The sequence below is a fragment of the Elephas maximus genome, chromosome 3 (genome assembly GCF_024166365.1).
Source record: "Elephas maximus indicus isolate mEleMax1 chromosome 3, mEleMax1 primary haplotype, whole genome shotgun sequence".
Taxonomy (NCBI): domain Eukaryota; kingdom Metazoa; phylum Chordata; class Mammalia; order Proboscidea; family Elephantidae; genus Elephas; species Elephas maximus.
The window spans coordinates 88,618,422-88,642,620 of NC_064821.1; the positions used below are offsets into that span (position 1 = coordinate 88,618,422).

General features: G+C 40.2%; 1 protein-coding gene across 2 annotated transcripts in view; it reads right to left on the reverse strand.

Annotated features, from left to right (window-relative positions):
* Positions 1-24,199, reverse strand: part of PIK3R3 (phosphoinositide-3-kinase regulatory subunit 3) — a 170,750-nt gene that overhangs the window by 33,457 nt on the left and 113,094 nt on the right. For both annotated transcript variants that reach the window (XM_049879176.1, XM_049879175.1), the window contains exons 6-7: positions 5,468-5,610; positions 3,079-3,255 (exon numbers count right to left, since the gene is read on the reverse strand). In XM_049879176.1, coding sequence (XP_049735133.1) covers positions 3,079-3,255; positions 5,468-5,610 — 320 coding nt within the window. The remainder of the gene's footprint in view (positions 1-3,078; positions 3,256-5,467; positions 5,611-24,199) is intronic.

Below are 24,199 nucleotides of genomic sequence, written 5' to 3' on the forward strand. Positions count from 1 at the left end.
TATATAAAATAGAGCACAAAGTGGACACAGTCATAGAAGCTTCCTAGATACATCCGAACACCTTGAGGGACTGAGTTACTGGGGCTAAGGGCGGGGGACCATGGTCTCAGGGAACATTTAGGTCAATTGGCATAACATAGTTCATAAAGAAAATGTTCTACATCCTACTTTGGTGAGTAGTGTCTGGGGTCTTAAAAGCTTGCAAGCAGCCATCTAAGATATCTCTATTGGTTCCATCCCATCCAGAGCAAAGGATGATGAAGAAAACCAAAGACACAAGGGAAATATTACTTCAAAGAATTAATGGACCACAAGTACCACAACCTCCAGCAGCCTGAGCCCAGAAGAACTAGATGGTGCCCAGCTACCACTAACAACAGTTCTGACTGGGATCACAATAGAGGGCCCCAGACAGAGCAGGAGAAAAATATAGAACAAAATTCAAATTCACAAAAAGAGAGACCAGACTTACTGGTCTGACAGAAACTGGAGGAACCCCAAGACTACGGCCCCAGACACCCTTCTAACTCAGAACTGAAGCCATTCCCTAAGTTCACCTTTCAGTCAAAGATTAGACAGGGCTATAAAGTAAACAACATGCATAAGGAACATGTTTCTTTGATCAATCAAGTATACAAGACAAAATGGGCAACACTTGCCCAAAAGCAAAAAGGAGAGGGCAGGAAGGAACAGGAAAATTGGACAAACGGAAACAAGGAACCCAGGGTGGAAAGGGAGACAGTGCTGACACATGGCAGGGATTGCAACCAATGTCACAAAACAATTAATGCATAAATTTTTGAATGAGAAACTAATTTGCTCTGTAAACTTTCACTTAAAGCACATAAAATTAAAAAAAAAAAAAAAAAAGGAACTTTCAAGGTCGGACTTGCCACACTCATTTATGCCTTTTGTTGTTGTTAGGTGCAACTGAGTGGATTCCGACATAGTGACCCTATGTACAATGGAACACTGCACAGTCCCGCACCATCCTCACAATCATTGTTATGCTTGAGCCCACGGCTGCAGCCACTGCGTCAATCCATCTTATTGAGGGTCTTCCTCTTTTTTGCTGTCCTTCTTTACCAAGCATGATGTCCTTCTCCAGGGACTGATCCCTCCTGACAACATGTCCAAAGTACGTAAGATGCAGTCTCGCCATCCTTGCTTCTAAGGAGCATTTTGGTTGGTTTTTCCAAGACAGATTTGTTCATTCTTTTGGAGCTCCATGGTATAGTCAATATTCTTCATCAACACCACAATTCAAAGGTGTCAATTCTTCTTCAGTCTTCCTTGTTCGTCATCCAGCTAAGACATGCATAGGAGGCGACTGAAAACACGATGGCTTGGGTCTGGTGCAACTTAGTCTTCAAGGTGACATCTTTGCTTTTCAACACTTTAAAGAGGTCTTTTGCAGCAGATTTGCTCAATGCAATGCGTCATTTGATTTCTTGATTGCTGCTTCCGTGGGTGTTGATTGTGGATCCAAGTAAAATGAAATCCTTGACCTCAATCTTTTCCCCGTTTATTGTGATGTTGCTTATCGGTCCAGTTGTGAGGATTTTTGTTTTCTTTATGTTGAGGTGTAACACATACGGAAGGCTGTGGTTTTTCATCTTCATCAGTAAGTGCTTCAAGTCCTCTTCACTTTCAGCAAGCAAGGTTGTGTCATCTGCATGATGCAGGTTGTTAATGAGTCTTCCTCCAATCCTGATGTCCCGTTCTTCCTCATACAGTCCAGCTTCTTGGATTATCTGCTCCGTATACAGATTGAATAGGTATGGTGAAAGGATACAACCCTGATGCATACCTTTCCTGACTTTAAACCACACAGTATCCTCTTATTCTGTTAGAAGTCCACGTGTATAGTTGTTACTCATGCTGTTGAAAAAAAGTATTTGCAATGAAGCAGTCGTGGGTCTTGCAAAATTCTATCATGTGATCTCGGGCATTGTTTCTATCACCAAGGCCATATTTTCCAACTACTGTTCCTTCTTCTTTGTTTCCAACTTTTGTATTCCAATGGCCAGTAATTATCAATCCATCTTGACTGCATGTTTAATCAATTTCAGACTGTAGAAGGTGGTAAAAATCTTCAATTTCTTCATTTTTGGCTTTAGTGGTTGGTGCATAAATATGAATAATAATTGTATTAAGCTTGTAGGCATGTGGATGCTATCCTACCACTCACAGAGTTGTACTTCAGGATAGATTTTGAAATGTTTTTGACAACGAATGGGACACCATTCCTCTTTAGTCATCCTCAGCATAGTAGACCATATGATTGTCTGGCTCAAAATGGCCAATATCAGTCCATTTCAGCTCACTAATGTCTAGGATATCGATGTTTATGCATTCCATTTCATTTCTGACAATTTCCAATTTTCCTGGATTCATACTTCATATATTTTAGGTTCCAATTATTAATAGATGTTTGCAGCTGTTTCTTCTTATTTTGAGTAGTGCCCCATCAGCAAATGAAGGTCTTGAAAGCTTGACTCCATCCACATCATTAAGGTCAACTCTACTTTGAGGAGGCAGCTATTCCCCAATGGACTTTGAATGCCTTCCAACCTGAGGGATTCATCTTCTGACACTGTATCAGTGTTCCGCTGCTATTCATATGGTTTTCACTGGCTAATTTTTTTCAGAAGTGGACCACCAGGTCCTTCTTCCTAGTCTGTCTTAGTCTGGAAGCATAGCTTCCAGTATCACAGCAACATGCAACGTGCAAGCCCCCACAGTACAACAAACTGACAGATGCATGGGGGAACTGACGTTTCAGTCAAACGTAAATCCACACTTTTTAAGCTGTATCACTTTGCTCATGCTACACCCATTCTCTGAGATTTCTAAGGCATTTGTATGGGTTAGAGCTCTACATCCTGGCTTGCCCTACACGTTGACTTTAGGTAAACTCTGATACCCCCTACTACTAGCAGGGCTGCTTTCCTAAGCTCTTATAATCTCAATGGCCAGTTCTCAATTAAAAATATCTTCTTCCAACTCTGATACCTCTAGTGCCACTAGTAATCTTGTATTAGTAGTTCCCTCCCCACACTGGCCCAGGCTACTTACACAAGGTGCTGATCTCGGATCTTGCGCAGCTGGATCAGGTCAGGTTTGATACTATTCATTTTTTTATCTATTTCCCGGTTGTCCAAAGCTTGTTTCTTCAAATCCTGCTCTAGACGCATTTTGCTATCATGTATCTCACCCAGACGTGATTTCAATTTGTCGTAATTCATCATAATTCTGCAAAAAGATTTGACATTATTAAGGCTAAAACAACAACTAAGCAGAATAATCCTACAGTTTGAACATTGTCCTAATATCAGATGTGGTAGACATCTGATGTTTTTGCCTGCCCAGTAACCATTCCTGCTCTCTGGTACTAGTATCTTAATGATTTTCCTTACAGGCAGGGTTTCCTGCACCACTTCAGATCAAGGGTGGATGCAATATACCCCAGCCTGGTCCGTAAGAGTATTCCATTCTTTCTCATCCCTACCCTTAGGCCACAGTGACTGGTTCAGGAACGGACATAAGAACCAAGCTTTCCCGATGAGAGTCAATTCTAGACTCGATGGCATACAACAACAACATTATAAATAAATAGAGATACTCTTTTGCACTGAAGTTACTAAGTTGTGAACATGTGATTCTGGGACTCCCGGCAGCCATACTGCCACCTCACAGAGAAGGATAAAGCCAACACAGCTAAAAACAGACCAAAAGACAGAGTGTGAGAGGGAATTCCAATGGCCCTGCTTAGGCCCTGGGTCCAGTCATGACTGAACAAGTAAAGTTATATGTATGATATTCAAGAGGTAACACAGCAATAGCTCTAGAGTCAGCCCCCCAGGTTTGAATTCCTGCACCTTCTCTTATTTACCATGGCTTTGAGCAAATCATTTAACTTCACTGTGTCTTCGTTTGCTCACGTGTTTAAAGTAAGTACCTATAACAGTACCTACTTCACTGGGACGTTGTGTGAATTAAATGTGATAATACTTGTAAAGGGACTAGAACAGTACTTGGCACATCTTGGTAAGTACTCAACGTTTGTCTAAAGCAAATAGGCTATAAGCTTTTCCAGCACACAAAGCTTCCCTCTGCTCTGTGTAGCAATAACCGTCCACATTGTTCATTTGTCACTCAGTAATATAAGATTTTATATTACTATTAAAACTTCACCACACTTACCTTCCTCTACAACTAACCTAAAAGCTTTTTTACACTTCTTCATTATTAATAATAGTAATTACCATTTATTGAGGGCCTACCATGTTCCAGAACATATATATTTCATTTATTCTCACAGCATGCCAATGAGGTATCATCCATAGTTTATAGAGGAGCAAACTGAGGCTCAGGTAGGTTAAGTAACTCGCCTAAGGTCACCAGCTTGTAAATGACCTGTACAGAATTCAAACACATGGTTTTAACCATTAAGCTACATTGCTTCACAGCACTTAGCCCTGCACTTATGTACAGAGAGATTTACTAACACTGTATGGTGCTAATATTAGAAATAATTTTGCTGTTTCATTGCATGTGATTTATTTTTACTTATTCTCTACCTTTTCATTCCTCTTCACTTCTCAACTCACTAACATCTAGCTCAGTCTTCTAATACTCCACTAAAATTGCTTGAATCAAGGCTACCAATATCATTTTAGTTTCCATATTCAATAATTACTTCTCATGCTGCTTACTCTGTGTAATCTCATTCTTAGCATCTAACATTTATACCTCCAAAACCCTTTTTCTACCCTTAGAGTTGCAAATCCACATAAGCAGCTGCCTGCCTCCCAGACAGGTCCATCTGGATTCTCATAGGAACCTCAGGCTCATCAGATCCAATCCTGAACTCTCATCATGTACTTCCTATTTTAGGGAGTAACATCACCCCCAGTCATGGACACCAGAAATCTAGAAACAATCTTTAGCTTCTCCTACTCCTACCATGTCCGATCAGGTATCAAGTCCTCAGCATTTCTGTTCATTTCCCCTCCTTTCCTACCACTTCTTTGGTTCAGGCCCTTGACATCTTTTACCCTGATGGCCACAATCACTGCAGCTACCTGCAACAGCCAGGCTGGTTTTCCTGCAATGAGCTCACAGTTTGGTGGACATGACATTCTATAAATGCCATGCTAGGATCAGTCCCAGATACTGCAAGGGTACAGAAAGAAATCTCCTAAATCAGTCCTGGGGAATCAGGGAAGATTTTCTGGAAAAAGTCATATCTAAGCTGAGGATGAGCAAGAGTTAACAATTTCAGGGAATGAAGGGGTACAGGACAGAGAGACAGTTCAGTATGGTGCCATTAGCAGGAACAGGTAGTTCATATACAGCAGGACTGCGCAGTGTGAGGAGGTAAAAGCAGGTTAAGACAGGAATTGCTGGGGAAGAAAAGAAGTCTTGTCTCACTGGTGCACTTGGAGGCATTAGGTAGACTTACCGTTCAATCTCCTTTTCATTCCCCTCTCTGCGAAATCGCTCAATATATTCTTTGCTATGTTGTTCTTGTGTGTGACACTGTTCTTCAAATATTTTAATTGTTTCATTAAAAGCTTCAACTGCAGTCCTCTTCATCTGTATTTCCTACAGGAGAGAAAAAAGAAAAGATATACTTTATTATCTTTGTTTATTTTTTCTTGTAACCTTGGTTTTAAAACAAATCTTACAACTTTAGTTAAGATGCCATGTAAGACCCAATTAAGACTCTTTATTTAGCCCCCACCCCTATTACTTTTACACAAAATACATAATTCAAAAGCTTAAAAAAGAAAAAGAACCATTGCCTGAGATATATAGCCAAGAGAGAGGCCACTAAACTGCCGAAAGAGACTGGTCCTAAACTCCTTGAAGACAATGTCCAGGTTCTGCCTGCATCGACTATTATAATGCTGATCCCCAAAAGGTACTGAAGAAGTGAAGGGATGGAGCCAAGAAGTCCACACCCCAAAGTGCAAAGCCTCAATCCCAGAAGAGTCCTGTAGAATCTAATAATTCTTACTTTCTTTTCTCAAGAATGGTCTTAAAACCCAAGGCAGATGAGAAACATACAATGAAAAAGGGAAGAATAGCTGCTAAAGGTAGATAAACTAAGAAGAGCAAGATGAAAAGCTAAAAAACTCCGCAAAGCAAATTGTTGTTCTTGTTGTTAGGTGCTGTCCGAGCCAGTTCCGACATAGCGACCCTATGCACAACAGAACAAATCACTGCCTGATCCTGCACCATCCTTACAATCATTGTTATGCTTGAGCCCACTGTTGCAGCCACTGTGTCAAGCCATCTCATTGAGGGTCTTCCTCTTTTCTGTTGATCCTGTACTTTACCAAGCATGATGTCCTTCTCCAGGGCCTCCTGACAACATGTCCAAAGTATGTAAGACACAGTCTCACCATCCTTGCTTCTAAGGCGCATTCTGGTTGTACTTCTTCCAAGGTAGATTTGTTCATTCTTTGGCAGTCCATGATATATTCAATATTCTTCGCCAACACCATAATTCAAAGGTGTCAATTCTTCTTTGGTCTTCCCTATTCACTGTCCAGCTTTCACATGCATATGACGTGACTGAAAATACCATGACTTCGATAAGATGCACCTTAGCTTTCAAGGTGACATCTTTGCTTTTCAACACTTTAAAGAAATCCTTTGCAGCAGACTTGCCCAACGCAATGCATCTTTTGATTTCTTGACTGCTCCTTCCATGGGTGTTGATTGAGGATCCAAGTACAATGAAATCCTTGACAATTTCAATCTTTCCTCCGTTTATCACGTTACTTATTGGTCCAGTTGTGAGGATTTTTGTTTTCTTGATGTTGAGGTATAATCCATACGGAAGGCTGTGGTCTTTGATCTTCATTAGTAAGTGCTTCAAGTCCTCTTCACTTTCAGCAAGCAAGACTGTGTCATCTGCATAACGCAGGCTGCTAATGAGTCTTCCTCCAATCCTGATGCCCCATTCTTCATACAGTCCAGCTTCTTGGATTATTTGCTCAGCATACAGATTGAATAGGTATGGTGAAAGGATACAACCCTGACAAACACTTTTCCTGACTGTAAACCACTCAGTATCCCCTTGCTCTACCTGAACAACTGTCTCTTGATCTACGTACTGGTTCCTCATGAGCACAATTAAGTGTTCTGGAATTCCCATTCTTCATAACGTTATCCATAATTTGTTATGATCCACACAGTCACATGCCTTTGCGTGGTCAATAAAACATAGGTAAACATCCCCCCACATGTCTGTCAGTTTGTCGTACTGTGGGGACTTGCGTGTTGCTGTGATGCTAGAAGCTATGCCACCGGTATTCAGATACCAGCAGGGTCACCCACGGAGGACAGGTTTCAGCTCAGCTTCCAGACTAAGACAGACTAGGCAGAAGGACCCAGCAGTCTACCGCTGAAAAGAATTACCCAATGAAAACCTGAGGAATAGCAGCGGAACACTGTCTGATATAATGCCGGAAGATGAGCCCCTCAGGTTGGAAGGCACTGAAAAGATGACTGGGGAAGAGCTGCCTCCTGAAAGTAGAGTTGACCTTCATGACGTGGATGGAGTTAAGCTTTTGGGACCTTCACCTGCTGATGTGGCACGACTCAAAATGAGAAGAAACAGCTGCAAACGTCCGTTAATAATCGGAACCTGGAATGTATGAAGTATGAATCTAGGAAAATTGGGAATCGTCAAAAATGAAATGGAAAAGCATAAACATCGATGTCCTAGGCATCAGTGAGCTCAAATGGACTGGTACTGGCCATTTGAATCGGACAATCATATAGTCCACTATGCTGGGAATGACAACTTGTAGAGGAATGGCGTTGCATTCATCGTCAAAAAGAACATTTCAAGATCTGTCCTGAAATACAATGCTGTCAGTGATAGGATAACATCCACACGCCTACAAGGAAGACCAGTTAATATGATGACTATTATTCAAATTATTCAAAGCAAATTTAGTAACTCTAAAAGCCTCGTAGGCTAGGCTATTTAGCACAAGGTTAAAGGTTAAATAGCCCTATATATTTCGGTGAGTTCTGAGGGCATTAATAGGCTTTAGCATCTGAACTGTGATTTTCCCTAAAATCTCCAAAAAGAGGACTAAATTTTGTTCAGTTTACTTTTTAAAGGCAAGAAATACATATGAAAGTCTAGAAAGACTGCCATCCCAAATATTTCCAATTTTAAGAGTTTTGGTGCTTACAAGGTAATTCCTCAGCTATCCACCATTTATTTATTTCAACAAATGGTTACTGAGAATCTATTACACAGACGATATCATGCTGGTGAATAAAGGTATTTGTGAAACCTGTGGCATGCTCTCCAGGCCTGAGAACACTGGTGGAACAGAGTTGGGAACTTTAATAGGGTTTGCTTTCACGCCATGGTAGAGGCAACCATAAATTAGTTAACCATGGCTTTACAGAGGATTCACAGAGAAGGCTAGGTTTAAAAAAATCGGGATAGAGGAAGAAAACACAACATCACACATAGAAGGCCTGGTATGGTGTATACATGAAAGAATAGGGGATGTTCAAGAATAGCAATTGCTCAGTGAGATTTGATCATAAGTGGATTAGCAGGATATAAGGGAGGCTAGAACTTTATGAAGTTCCACATAGTTGAGGTTATATTATACATATCCCAGGTGGTACTGCAAACTTATTGGAACCCCCATACCTAAATATCTAGTTACAAATTCTACCACCCTCAAATTATAATATAGGATCTTGGCTTCCTTGGAAAGTTAAAACATTATCTATAAAGCCCTGGCCCAAGATCTTCAAAGAGAACACCAATAATTTTGACTTTATTAACACTGGCATGGAATCCTGATGGTACAGCAGTTATGAACTCGGCTGCTAATCAGAATGTCGGCAGTTTGAATCCACCAGTCACTCCTTGGAAATGCTAAGCAGCAGTTAGACTCTGTCCAATAGGGTCACTATGAATTGGAATAGACTCAACAGCTATGAGTTTTTTAATGGGTAACAGTGGTATGGAGCCCTGGTGGCGCTGTGAAGAGCTTGGCTGCTAACCACACGATCAGCAGTTCAAATCCACCATCCTTGGGAACCCTATGGGGCAGTTCTATTCTGTCCTATAGCTATGACTGGAACTGATTTGATGGCAACAGGTGTTTTAACACTGGTAGGAGGGCAGCAAGAGGAAAAGTATTTTATGTCACTACCAAAGCAGCAGCTCCCCCATGCAGCCATTATTTTAAACAATACCACTATACCTACCACCAAAACTATAAAGCCAAAAAAACACGCTGCCAATTCCAGCTCATAGTGACCCTAGGGGACAGGGTACAACTGCCCCACATGGTTTTCAAGGCTGTAATCTTTACAGAAGCAGACTGCCACGTCTTTCTCCCACGGAGCAGCTGGTGGGTTCAAACCACTAACCTTTAGGTTGACAGCCTAGAGCTTAACCACTTCGCCACCAGGGCTCCTCCACCAAAACTATAAACCTACCTATGTCTGTAACGTCCTCTCCCTTCTACTCAACCTAATCCCTTTATCTATATGTGCTCTGCATCTCACCTCCTCTTCCTTTCTCAGGTACTTCACCACATCAGCAAGCCTTTCTTACATCATCGACTCTCCCTGTCTTCTCTTCATCTACATATGAAATACCACTCTGGGAAAAAAAAAATCTTAATCCTAAATTCCTTTCTGGTCAGTTAAGCTTCTTGAAAGAGTTGTTTGTTTGTATGTGCTGTATCTCCTTCCTCGTCTCTCATTCGCTGTTCAACTCATTCTACTCTAGCTTTTGCACTGACCATTCCACAGACTCTTTTCAAGGTCACCAATGATTCTCCTCATTGCCAAACCCTTCTCCTTTACCCCAATCTATCACTAAGTACTATAGCTTTTCCCTCTGATTATATGTACTTCAGATGTCAGATATCCTTTTCTCACCCTGTGCCAACTCTGACTTGGGGCATACCATCTCTTCCCAGTCCCTAGAAAGAATTTACTTGTACCAAAGCAACCTAGATTTTATGTAAGATTTCACAGTAAAAACAGAGAAGGTATACAACATATACCTTGAAATCACCTCTTTAAACCCCCTTTAAAAATTATTCCCCCAACACATTTCCTGTATTGCTAATTACTAAGTACCTCTCTTCCTCCCCACCTTCCAAAGCTTTATGCCTCCTCCATGGCTCTTCTCTGCCCAGCCTGGTATTCTGCCCCACTCTATCCCCTATTTCAAGTCTTGCTCCTATTTCTCACATAGAGAAATTTAGGCCTCTTCTAGTTTCTATCTGTCTTGGAAAAAGTACTGCCAGAATGCTCCTTAGAAACGAGATGGCAAGACTTCATCTCACATACTTTGGACATGTTATCAGGCCCTGGAGAAGGACATCATGCTTGGTAAAATAGAGGGTCTGCAAAAGAGAGCAAGACCCTCAGTGAGATGCGTTTGACACAATAGCTGCAACAATGGGCTCAAACATAGCAACGTTTGTGAGGATGACGCAGGACCAGGCAGTGTTTCCTTCTGTTGTACAAACAGGGTCACTATGAGTCGGAACTGACTTGATGGCACCTAACAACAACTAGCTTCTATCTACTGATGTTTTTTTGTTTACCTCTATTGACCTCCTTACTCAATTTTCCAACAAGGGATGCCAAGTCCAGCACCCAGTCTCATATCGGCTGGTCAGGACTCCTATTCTACAGTTAAATCCCAAATATCACTGAGCACATGACCAGCATGTGATGCTTTCTCTGTTTTCTCCAGCCTCAGCAAGAAAGTAGAAATGCAGCCCTATATAAGCCAAAGCCATGTGCAAAAGTGGCCATTTTATCTAGCTTTTTGTTCACAGAAGGGTTAGCACTCCCTATCACAGTTTCACACAATGAGTCTGACTCCAGGCCCCTGCCAAGGGTGGACTGTTTTTGGCTCATTACCTTGCATAAATTCATTCAACAAAAAATCAAGCACTAACAATATTCCAAGCATTATTCAAGGCACTGGGATGCATGAATAAACAAGCTTCACAAAGATTTCTGCCCCTTTGGAACTTACAGTTAAGGAGGCTATATAAACAACAAGCAGCAGACCCAATAGGTAAGCAAATTATATACCTAGTTAGAGGTGACAGGTATTATGAAAAGAAGACAAGTAGAATAAGGAAGGACCAGAATGCACGTTGCAATGTTAAATAAAGTAGTCAATTAGGCCTCAATGAGAAGATGACATCTGAGCAAAAACTTCAAAGAGGTAAGGCAGTTAGCCAGATGGCTATCTGGGGAAAAAGTGTGCCAGGTGCAGAAAGCGGCCAGTGCAAAGAATCCAAATGTGGAAGAAGGTCTAGCATATTCAAGGAATACCAAGGAGGCTGGTGTGGCTAGAGCAGAGCAAATGAGGAAGATGGTTGTAAGAACTGAGGTCAGACTGTATCCCACTTTGAAGAGTGGCGTCTGGGTTCTTAAACGCTAGCAAGCAGCCATCTAAGATGCATCAATTAGTCTCAACCCACCTGGATCAAAGGAAAATGAAGAACACCAAGGACACAAGGCAATCACGAGCCCAAGAGACAGAAAGGGCCATGTGAACCAGAGACTACATCAACCTGAGACCAGAAGAACTAGATGGTGCCCGGCTACAACTGATGACTGCCCTGACATGGAACACAACAGAGAAACCCCTGAAGGAGCAGGACAGCAATGGGATGCAGACCCCAAATTCTCATAAGACCAGATTTAATGGTCTGACTGAGATTAGAAGGACCCTGGTGGTCATGGCCCCCAGACCTTCTGTTGCCCCAGGACAGGAAACATTCCCGAAGCCAACTCTTCAGACATGGATTGGACTGGATAATGGGTTGGAGAGGGATGCTGGTGAGGAGTGTGCTTCTTGGATCAGGTGAACATTTGAGACTATGTTGGCATCTCCTGCCTGGAGGGGAGATGAGAGGGTGGAGGGGGTTAGAAGTTGGTAATATGGACACGAAAAGACAGAGTAGAGGGAGAGAGCGGGCTGTCTCATTAGGCGGAGAGTAATTGGGAGTGTGTAGCAAGGTGTATATGGGTTTTTGTGTGAAAGACTGACTTGATTTGTAAACTTTCACTTAAAGTACAATAAAAATTATAAAAAAAAAAAGAAATGAGGTCAGAAAGGAAGAGGGGCACAGATCATGATAGGCATTGCAGAAAGACTGTGGCTTTTAATTTTACTCTCTGTAAAATGTGGAGCTAGAGCAGAGTTTTAAACAAAGGAGTGTTAAACCTGACCTATGTTTTACAAGTATCATTGTAGCTGATACATTGAGAACAGATTTGGGGGTAGAAGAGCATGGATAAAAGCAATAGGTGGTGAATCCTACAAAAAAATGACAGTGGCTTTGACTAGCGTATTAGCAGTGGAAGCGGCAAGAAATATTTGGATTCTGGGTATATTCCAAGGGTAACTACAGCCAGGTTTATTTATGGATTAGCTAGCTGCAAGCTATAAAACAAAGAGTCTAGAATGACTTTTGGCCTCAGCATCTAAAAGGATGTGGTCATCTCAACTGAGATGGGGAAGGTTTATGGTAGAACAGGCTTGAGGTAGAATTTCAGAGTTCAGTTTTAGACACGCCGTGATCATTAAGATTGTGTGCCAACTTGGCTGAGCCATGATTCTCAGTGGTTTGGCAGTTAGGATGTAGTCTGGAAGTTGTATAATCATGTAATCACCTCCATGATGAGATCTGATATAACGTGATCACCTTCATGATAGGATCTGCTGTGGGTAGCCAATCAGATGAAAGGGAGCTTTCTTGGGGGCGTGTGGCATGCATCCAATATAGGTGGACCTTCTGGCAAGGCTCGTGGGCTTATGCTCACTCTGGATCCTACAGCTGGCTCCTGTTCATCTGACCTCTGGTTCTTAGGACCTGAGTTAGCAGCTTGCCTGCCGATCTTGGGATTCATCAGCCTCTGTGGTCTAGATCTTGCATTTGCCAGTCCCTGCAGCTATGTGAGTCGGGACAAATCTCCATCCTGACCTACAGACTTGGGACTTCCCAGCCTCCTCTACAACCCCGCAAGCCATTTCCTTGATATAAATCTCTCTCTCTCTCTATATATATATACACACACACACACACATATATATATATACACACATAGACACTTCATTGGTTTTGCTTCTCTAGAGAACCCAGCCTAAGACACATGTTAAGTTTGAGATATTAAATATTGAAGTGAAACCGTTTCAATGGGACATATGAGTCTAGAGTTAGAGAAGCCTGAACCAACGATATAAAATTTGGGAGTTACTGGCATATACATGGTATTTAAAGCTATGAGGCTATTGGAGATCATCAGGGAGTAAGAGAGTATAACTAGAAAAGAGAAGACGACCAAGGTCAGAGAAAAGAGAAGATTTTGGCAGTTCTTCTAAAAGTTAAATACAGAATTACCACATGATCCAGCAATTTCATCCCAAGAGAAATGAAAACATATGTCCACACAGAAACTTGTAAGTGAATATTTATAGCAGCGTTATTCTTAAACAGCCAAGAGGTGGATACAACCCAAATGCATTAACAACAGATGAATATTAAACAAAATGTGGTATATACATACTATGGAATATTATTCAGCCTTAAAGAAAAATGAGGTACTGATACACGCTACAACATGGACACACCTTGAAATCATTATGCTGAGTGAAAGCCAGACACAAAAGTTCACAAGTGGTATGATTTCTTTTATATGAAATGTCCAAAAAAGGCAAATTCATAGACATAGAAAGCAGATTTGAGATTACCAGAGGATGGCAAGACAGAGGAATTGAGAGTAATTACTTAATGGGTATAGGGTGTTTTTATGCGGTAACAACACAGTTTTGAAACTAGAGAGAGCTGGTGGCTACATATCATTGTAAACACACTAAATACTACTGACTATTTTATACACTTTAATATGGCTAGTTGTACGCTATGTGAATTTCACCTGAATATTAAAAAAAGAACAAAAACAAAAGAAATCAGCAAAGAAGACTGAGAAGAAACTACTAGGGAGGTCAAACCCTCAGTTGCTACTGCCTATTCCCAGATATGGATTTATGATTACCGTTTTGGGTAACAGTTCTACCTCTGTGCTACGGATATGTTATTTCTGCATACAGCCAAGTGTTCTTAATGTTTGACATTTTTTTTATTTTGAAATACATACAGGTAAAGTGCATAAAACAAACAGTATTTAACAAAATTATTATAAAACAAACATCCACATAACCACTACTAGCACCCCAGAAGTTCCCTGTGTGTATGTGCTCTAGATCACACCTCCCTGTCTCCTCCTACCCCGCCTCCCTGTACTTTGGTGATAACACTATCCTGCCCTTTGTGATCATTATTTCCTTGCTGCTCTTTATGGTTTTACCACCTTATGTTCCCATCCTAAATAAAAGAGTTAACATTTGCATTTACCTGGTTTTGAACCTTACATATTAAGACTCGTGTTAAATGCATCCTTTTGCATCTTTTACACAATACCGTCTTTGTGAGATTAAACATGTTGTTGTATGCAGCTCTTTAAATAAATGCACGAACACGTATTAATCCATCATTGTTTTCTTCAGTGAAGAGAACGGATTAAAGTATACCACTTTGAATAATGTAAGTCACGTATAACATATGTTGTTTAAAGTACTTCAAACCTTTGAAGAATAGGGTCTCTTTTCTCCCTCTGATTCCTAGAGTCAAGTATGGTATCATGTCTAGAGTAGGTTTCAATAAACGTTTTTGAATGGTAATACTTTTTTTTTTTTTTACCTGATATTCATCCTTTCTCTCCCTCTTTGTCTCTCCTCTCTGTCTCACACACACACACACACACGCACGCACAAAAACACACATGCACTCACAAATACTGGGTTGCATTATCTTTATTTTATAGATGGAGAACTTGAAATATAGAGATCTCTCAATGGATATAACCACTTTTTAAATTAGATTAGAAAATAAGCCTCTTAAATTCCAATTTAGTTGATGTATGTATTTTTTTTTTAAAGAAGGCAATACATGCACATAGAAAAAAATTAATCAAACAATATAAAAAGATACATAGTGAAGGGTAAGTTTCCCGTTTCTGGACCGTACGGCCTTAATTATCCTCCCTAGAGGGTGTATTAGTTTCTGAGTAGAGATATTCTGAGCAATATATGCATACGTTACCCATCATGCTTTTTCTCTTTTTTAAAAAAACACAAATAACAGATTACAACATGCATTCCTCTGTACCTTGCTTTTTTTACTCAATACATCTTAAAAATCATTCACAATAAGTATTTATAGATCTTCCACATTATTTTTGATGGCATACAATAATTTCATTTCATTTTGTAAAGAAATAGCTTTCGTTGTTGTTGTTGTTATAAAGTAATATATGAAAGCAAAAACCCAAACCCATCGCCATCAAGTTGATTCCAACTCATAGCAACCATATAAGGCAGAGTAGCACTGCCTCATAGGGTTTCTAAGTAGCGACTGGTAGATTCAAACTGCTGACCTTCTGGTTAGCAGCCGAGCTCTTAACCACTATGCCACCGGGGCTCCAAAGTGATATATGCATATTATTATTCTCTTTCTCCTTTAACTGTAATGTTTTCCCAAACTGCTGCAATTCCATCATCCAGAACATCTTGGTACATTTTCATAAGTCTTCTAAGTGTGTACTTCCATAACTGAAATCTCACTGTACACACAATTGCACATGCTGTTTCTTTTACCCAAAACTACATCATAAGCAACTCTTAGGTCATCAGGAATTCCTAGAGAGTGCTTAATAGGAACAGCTGCCTCTTTGGAATGGAGACTTCTACTTTATATGCTAGAATTCACACTGAATTTAACAACTTATACTGAATTTAATATGCATATTTATATTACCTTATACTTTTAAAAAAAATAAAAGTTTAAAAATAATTTCTGAAATACAAAACAATTTATGAAAACATTCTATTGCATGTATAATCATTTCCACATCTCCTAATATTGGCCCCACAGGTTGATTGAATCTGAAGAAGCCTCAATAACTTTTTTTCCCATTCTGCCCTCAAACACTGGCCCCGTGATAGACCTTTCATCTGGGAGAGCTAAAGGAATACAGAGAAGCTAAAATTTGCAATGTGGAAAAAGGAAAAAAAAAAGCAAAGTCACACCACAGACACAAATATTAGACAGAAGGAAAAAAGAAGTTATTAAAATCATTCTGAATAACTAATAAAAGAAAACCTTAATATAAAATGGTATCAAATATCCCTCATAGGAAATAGGCCATCACAACATTTCCGGACATTGTAACCCCATAGCTTTTTCAATCGGTATTAAATCTCACTCCTAATCTTTGTAATCCTCACAGGCCAATATCCCAATTTTAGTTATCTAGTGCTGCTGTAATAGAAATATCACAAATACGTGGCTTTAACAAACAGAAATGTATTTTCTCACAGTTTAGGAGGCTAGAAGTCTGAATTCAGGGCACAAGTTCTAGGGGAATGCTCTCTCTCTCTGTTAGCTCTGGGGGAAGGTTCTTGTCTCTTCTCAGCTTCTGATTTTTGGTTCCTTGGAAAGGTCATGTGGCGTGCCATCTATCTTCTGCCCTCTGTGCTCTTTTTGCTGCTTGCTTAATCTGCTCTTTTATATCACAAAAGAGATTGACTTAAAACACACCCTACACCAATACTGCCCCATTAATGTAACAAAGAAAACTCTTTTTCCAAATGGGATTATAACCACAGGTATAGTAGGATTTCCAACACATATTTTGGGGAGACACATTCAATCCATAACATTCCCTAACCAGCACTACCAGCCCCAGGGTTCCTGGTGCAATCTCCACCTTTAGACTGCCCACCACAAACATTAGCACTAGTTTGGAAATAAGATCATGGGCTTTAGAGCTGGGAAAGCAAAGTACATAAAAGCCTGGGGTCAAAACAAAGCACCATGAGTTCCAGTAATACTGAAATAGCTTGAAACTAGCTAACTCTCCCACAGATGACAATTATAAACTGTAGACTAAGATACAAAAAAAATTAGAAGATATTTTAGAGTAATCAAAAGCCCTGGCACAGTGGTTAAAGCAATCAACTGCTAACTGAAAGGCTGAAAGAAACCACCAGCCACACCATGGGAGAAAGATGTGGTAGTCTGCTTCCATAGAAATTTACAGCCTTGGAAAACCGACAGGGTCGCTATGAGTTGGAATTGACTTGAGAGCACTGGGTTTGGTTTTGGGTTACAGTAATCAACAGGAAGCAAAACCTTGAGAGAATCTGACCTTGAATGCAAGAAAACAGTCTGGGTTGACATCAAGTTTTATATGGGTTTTCAAGGGCACTCACCAGTAAGGTGCATCAAACTCAAACAGAAATCTACAACCTTGTTGGCTGGATATGTCAAAAAGTAAAGTTTGTGGATTCCAGGCACAAAATATATGTATAAACTCCATTCAACAACTGAAAGGTTGAAAGAGATGAGTAGAGATTTCTACTGATTCCCAGTGCAGCAGAAACAGAGTTTAGAGTTTGAGCCCTGCCAAGTTAGAGGGGGAGCCCTGGTGGCACAGTGCTTAAGAACTTAGTTGCTAACCAAAAGGTTGGCAGTTTGAATCCACCCCCCGTTCCCTGGAAGCCCTATGGGGCAGTTCTACTCTGTCCAATAGGGTCATTATGAGTTGGAATCAACTCAACGGCAACAGGTTTTTTGATGGTAAAAGCAGTTAACATGCTCAGCTACTAACCAAGAGGTTGGAAGGTCAAGTCCACCCAGAGGCACCTCAGAAGAAACGCCTATTTCCGGAAAATCAACCACTGAAAACTCTATGGAGCACAGTTCTACTCTGACACACAAAGGGTCACCATGAGTCAGAATACACCCAATGAACGGGTTTTTTAGTTCTTCAGGCTGAAGTGAAATGATAACCACAGGAAAGCCTAGATTTACAGAAAGGAATGAGGAATATCAGAAATGGCAAACATGTGAACAAATACAAAAGATTCTTTTTTTTCTTCCCTGAATTTCTTTAAAAGACAATAGACTGGAGGAGGTCAAGATGGCAGAACAGTCAGACACTTCATGTCATCCCTCTTAAAACAACCCGAAAAAACAAGTGAATCCGATATATGTGGCAATCCAGGAACCCTAATTATCAAAGACAAAGTTGAATGATCAGACCGAGCAGCAGGTGGAAGGAGAGACAATTCTAAAAACAGAGGAGATGGGGAATTATGGATTGTGGGATCATCGGCGTTCTGCTAGCTGAATCTGCACAATGCATACAAGCTGAGGCAAACAACGCCATCCCAAGCCAAAACCCACCCCAACCGTTGCAACCATGTAGCAGCGAATCTGCGTGCACCTCCAAAACCAAAAAGAAACACCACCAGACCTGCAAAAGTTAAGTGCAAGCTTCCAATCCACCATGCACACTGGCACCATAACCCTTCCCCCACCAGTGCTCCACAGCAAAGGAGCACTCTCTTCCTCTCACCCACACCCCTCTCCGCTCCAACACCAGTCCTGCGGCATTCAATAACACCGTGCCCTCTAAGCCAGGAACTCACAGCTGGGTCCAGAAGCACCCACTCCTTCACCCATCCACTGGTATAGGGGGTCCACAGACTTGCACCGCCCTTCACCCCCATCCTTCACCCCACCCGGGTGCCTTTCAGGCCAATCCAACACTGGGCAAAACAGGGGGGGCATCCACCTGAAGCCCATTTTCACCTGTAGCAGCCAAGTGGGAGCTGCAGATGTGTGATATTCAACACCATCCCGCCCCCTAAGAAGGGGCCTTACTCACACACACAGGGGGGCCTGAAGGCCAGCGGTACCACCCACTCTACCTAGCCACCCACGACAGGGGCCTGCGAATTAGTGGTGCCTCCTAATCCCTCCAGCCAAAAGCACCAGGTGCCCAAGGTCTGGCTGCACTAACCCTCCCCACTATGCATGCTAGCAGACATGGGCAGCCCAGGGCAGCCAACAGCTCCCTGCCTTGCCCCCCATGTCACCCCCCACTGCAACCAGAGACCTGTGCCTGCTCCGAACATCCCCACATAGCCCTGCCCACCTAGGACTGTAGGTGAGAGTCTCTGCACTATACACATGATGACCAACAACCCAGGCACCTGACATTTGAACAACCACACCCCCACAAGAACAATGAACAGACTCCCTGACTAAAGACAGGAGGTAAGAGCTTCAATGACACCAATGATCAGAGCAGCACACATGCCCAGCCCACCTGCACATATTAAAACGAAACAAAAATACGATAAATAAATAAATTACTGATGCCTTGAGGACAACAGTCAATATCAAATCACATAAAGAAGCAGGACAAGATGGCTTAAGCAAGCAACTGAAATAAAGAAGAAAACCTTCCAGAGGAAAATAAGGCAATGGAACTACCTGAAAAAGAATACAAAAGACTAATATACAGAGCTCTCCAAGAGACCAGGAAGACAATCAGGCAAAACACAGACCAAACCAAGAAACACACAGACAAAAGCATGAGAAGAATTCAGGAAAACAACAAAATGACAGAATAAACAGGCTGCTAGAAACGTACAGGAACAGCAACTAGAAATCCAAAGATTAACAATAAAATTTCAGAATTAGACAACTCAATACAAGGTCACAGGAGCAGAATTGAGACAATGGAAGTCAGAATTAGTGAGACTGAAGATAAATTCCTTGATGCCAATTTACTTGAGGAAAAATCAGAAAAGAAGAATGAAAAAAATGAAGAAAGCCTAAGAATTATATGGGATACTATGAGGAGGAAAAACCTAGAAGTGATCAAAGTACAAGAACAGGGGAGGATAACAGAAAACACAAAGAGAACTGTTGCAGATTTGCTGGCAGAAAACTTCCCTAATACCATGAAAGACAAGTAGACACGTATCTAAGAAGCTCAACAAACCACATACAGCAAAGACCCCAAAATCAAACTGACCAAAACCAAAGACAGAGAAAGAATTCTGAGAGCAGCTATGGGTAAACGAAAAGTCACCTACAAAGGAGAATCAATAAGACTAAGCTCAGATTACTCAACAAAAACCAGGCAGGTAAGAAGGCAATGGGATGACATACATAAAGCCTTGAAGGAAAAAAATTGCCAACCAAGCATTATATATCCAGCAAAATTGTGTCTCAAACACAATGGCGAAATCAGGTCATTTCCAGACAAAGAGAAATTAAGGGAATTTATAAAAACCAGATCAAAATTATAGGAAATATTAAAGAGAGTCCTCCAATTAGAGAACCAACATCAGCCAATAATCCAACACTAAGACACAGAACAGATAAACCAAGTATCAACCCAGACAGGGAATTCAAAAAAACAAATCAAAGCTAAAAGATTGAAAATAGGGAACCAGAGATGTCAACATGTAAACAATGACAACGCCAAAATAAAAAAGAGGGAATAAATGGTGTAGTCATAGAAGTTCCATATGAAGAAGAAGTCGAGGCAAAATCAAGAAATAAAAGACTGGTTTAAACTCAGAAAAATAAAGAGAAATTTCAAGGTCACCACAAAAGAAGCTAACAAACCTACCCATCAAAGTAAAAAAGAAGAAAAACATAAAGAATCAGCAAACACAAAATCAACAATAATGAAGGGGATGAAAATAAAATACATAAACAAAAGAACAGCACAGACAACTAACCAGAACAAAGAAACAGTCAACATCACAAAAAAAAATCAAAATGACAGCAGTAAATTTACACCTATCAATAATTACATTGAATATAAATGGCTTAAGTACACAAGTAAAGAGACAGAGTGGCAGAATGGATTAAAAGACACAATCCATCTATACCCTGTCTACAAGAGACACATCTGGGACATAGACATAAACTAAAACTCAAAGGATGGGAAAAAAATATATCATGTCAACAATAACCAAAAAACAGCAAGGGTGGCAATATTAATCTCCAATAAAATAGGCTTTAAAGGAAAATCCACCATAAATGGTAAGGAGGGACACTATATAATGATTAAACGATCAATACACCAGAAGACATAATCATAATAAATATTAACGTACCCACCAACAGGGCTCCAAAAAACACAAAACAAAGTCTAACAGCATTAAAAAGAGAGATAACAGCACTGAAAAGAGAGACAGCTCCACAATAATACTAGGAGACTTCAACTCACCACTTTCAGTGAAGGACAAAACATCCAGAAAGAAGCTCAATAAAGACACAGAAGATCTAAATGCCAGTCAACCAACTTGATCTCATAGACATACACAGAACACTCCACCCAATAGCAGCCAAATATCCTTTCTTTCCCAAAGCACATGGAACATTCTCCAGAATAGACCACATATTAGGTCATAAAGCAAGCCTTAACAGAATCCAAAGCATCTAAATATTGCAAAGCATCTTTTCTGACCATAAAGCCATAAAAGTAGAAATCAATAACTAAAAAAGCAAGGAAAAAAATCAAACACATGGTAACTGAACACCTTGCTCAAAAACTGGGTTATAGAAGAAATTAAAGACAGAATAAAGAAAATCACAGAATCAAATGAGAATGAAAATACTTCCTATCAGAACCTTTGGGGCACAGCAAAAGCAGTGCTCAGAGGTCAATTTATAGCAATAAATGCACAATCCAAAAAGAAGAAAGGACCAAAATCAAAACATTAACCCTACAACTCAAACAAATAGAAAGAGAGCCCCAAAAGAAACCCTCAGGCACCAGAAGAAAGCAAATAATAAAAGCCAGAGCAGAATTAAATGAAATAGAAAACAAAAAAACAACTCAAAGAGTTAACAACACTAAAAGTTAGTTCTTTGAAAAGATCAACAAAATGAACAAACCACTGACCAAACGGACAAAAGAAAAACAGGAGGGGAAGGAAATAAACTGAGTAAGAAATGAGACAGTGGTATCACAACACACTCAACTGAAATAAAAAGGGTCATAACAGAATACTATGAAAAAAAGTACTCCAACAAATTTGAAAACCTAGAGGTAATGGAAAATTTCTAGAAACACTACCTATGTAAACTAACATAAACTGAGGTAGAAAAACTAAACATATCTATAACAAAAAAAAAAGATTGAAGAGGTATTAAAAAAAAAACCCTCCCCCCCCCAAAAAAAACCTCTGGCCCAGACTGCTTCACTGGAGAATTCTTCCAAACTTTCAGAGAAGAGCAAACACCAATATTACTCAAGCTACTTCAGCACACAGAAAAGGAAGGAATACCACCAAACACATTCTATGAAGCCAGCATAACCCTGATACCAAATGCAGGCAAAGACACCACAAAAAAAAGAAACTACAGACCAAAATCCCTCATGAACATAGATGCAAAAATTCTCAACAAAATTCTAACCAATAGAATTTAATGGCATATCAAAAAAATAATACACCATGACCAAGTATTCATACCAGGTATGCAGGAATGGTTCAACATTAGAAAATCAATAAACATAAATCATCACATAAATAAAACAAAAGAACCACAAGATCTTATCAATTGATGCAGAAAAGACATTTGATAAAGTCCAACTCCCATTCCTGATAAAAACTCACAACAAAATTAGAAAAGAAGGGAAATTTCTTGACATAATAAAGGGCATTTATACAAAACTAACAGCCAACATCATTCTAAACAGAGACTGAAAGCATTCTCTTTGAGAATGGAGAACACACAAGGATGCCCTTTATCACCATTCTTATTCAACACGGTGCTGGAAGTTCTAACCAGAGCAATAACACAAGAAAAAGAAATAAAGGGCATCCAAAGTAGTAAGGCAGAGGTAAAACTATCCCTATTCACAGATTATATGATCTTATACACAGAAAAACCCAAAGAATCCACAAGAAAGCTACTGGAACTAATAGAAGAGTTCAGCAAGATTAACATGCAAAAATCAGTTAGATTTCTGTATACCAACAAAGGGAACTTTGAAAAGGAAATCACCAAATCAATACCATTTACGAAAGCACACAAGAAGATAAAGTATTTAGGAATAAGTCTAACCAGGGACATAAAAGACCTATATAAAAAATATATAAAGAAACTATAAAACACTGCTACGAGAAACCAAAACAGACCTACATAAATGGAAAAGCATATCATGTTTGTGGACAGGAAGACTCAACATTGTGAAAATGTCAATTCTACCCAAAGTGATCTACAGATACAATACAATCCCAAATTCCAACAGCATTCTTTTTCTTTAACCAGATGGAGAAACAAATCACCAACTTTATAAGGAAAAGGAAGGGGTCCTGGATAAATAAAGCATTAATGAAGAAGAAGAACAAAGTGATAGGTCTCACATTACCTGATTTTAGAACCTACTATATGGCCTTATGGCCACTGGGAAACCCTGGTGACATAGTGGCTAAGTGCTACAGCTGCTAACCAAAGGGTCAGCAGTTCAAATCTGCCAGACGCTCCTTGGAAACTCTACGGGGCACTTCTACCCTGTCTTATAGGGTCGCTATGAGTCAGAATTGACTCGACAGTGATGGGTTTGATTTTTTGGTTTATATGGCCACTGTAGCTGAAACAGCCTGATACTGGTACAACAGACATACAGACCAGTGGAACAGAAGTGAGAACCCAGATGTAAATCCACCATCCATCTCTAGGTCATGGCGGCTCAGTGGTTAAGAGCTCACCTACTAAAAGGTCAGCAGTTTGAATCCACCAACCACCCCTTGGATACCCGATGGGGCAGTTCCATTCTGTCCTATAGGGTCGCTATGAGTCAGAATCAACTTGACTGCAACAGATTTTTTACGAACAGCTGATATTTGACAAAGGGTCAAATAGGGAAGACAGTCTCTTTAACAAATGGTGCTAGCATAACTGGATATCCATCTGTAAAAAAATGAACAAGATCCATACCTCATCGGATAGAAAATAATACTGGCGAAGAATGAGCTTCTTGGATCAACATGAGACTATGCTGGCCATCTCCTGTCTGAAGTGGAGATGAGAGGGTAGAGGGGGTCAGAAGCTGGCAAAATGGACACGAAAAGAGAGAGTGGAGAGAAGGAGTGTGCTGTCTATTAGGTAGAGAGCAATCAGGAGTATGTAACAAGGTGTTTACAAATTTTTGTACGCGAGTCCGACTTGATTTGTAAACTTTCACTTAAAGCACAATAAAAATTTTTTTAAAAGAT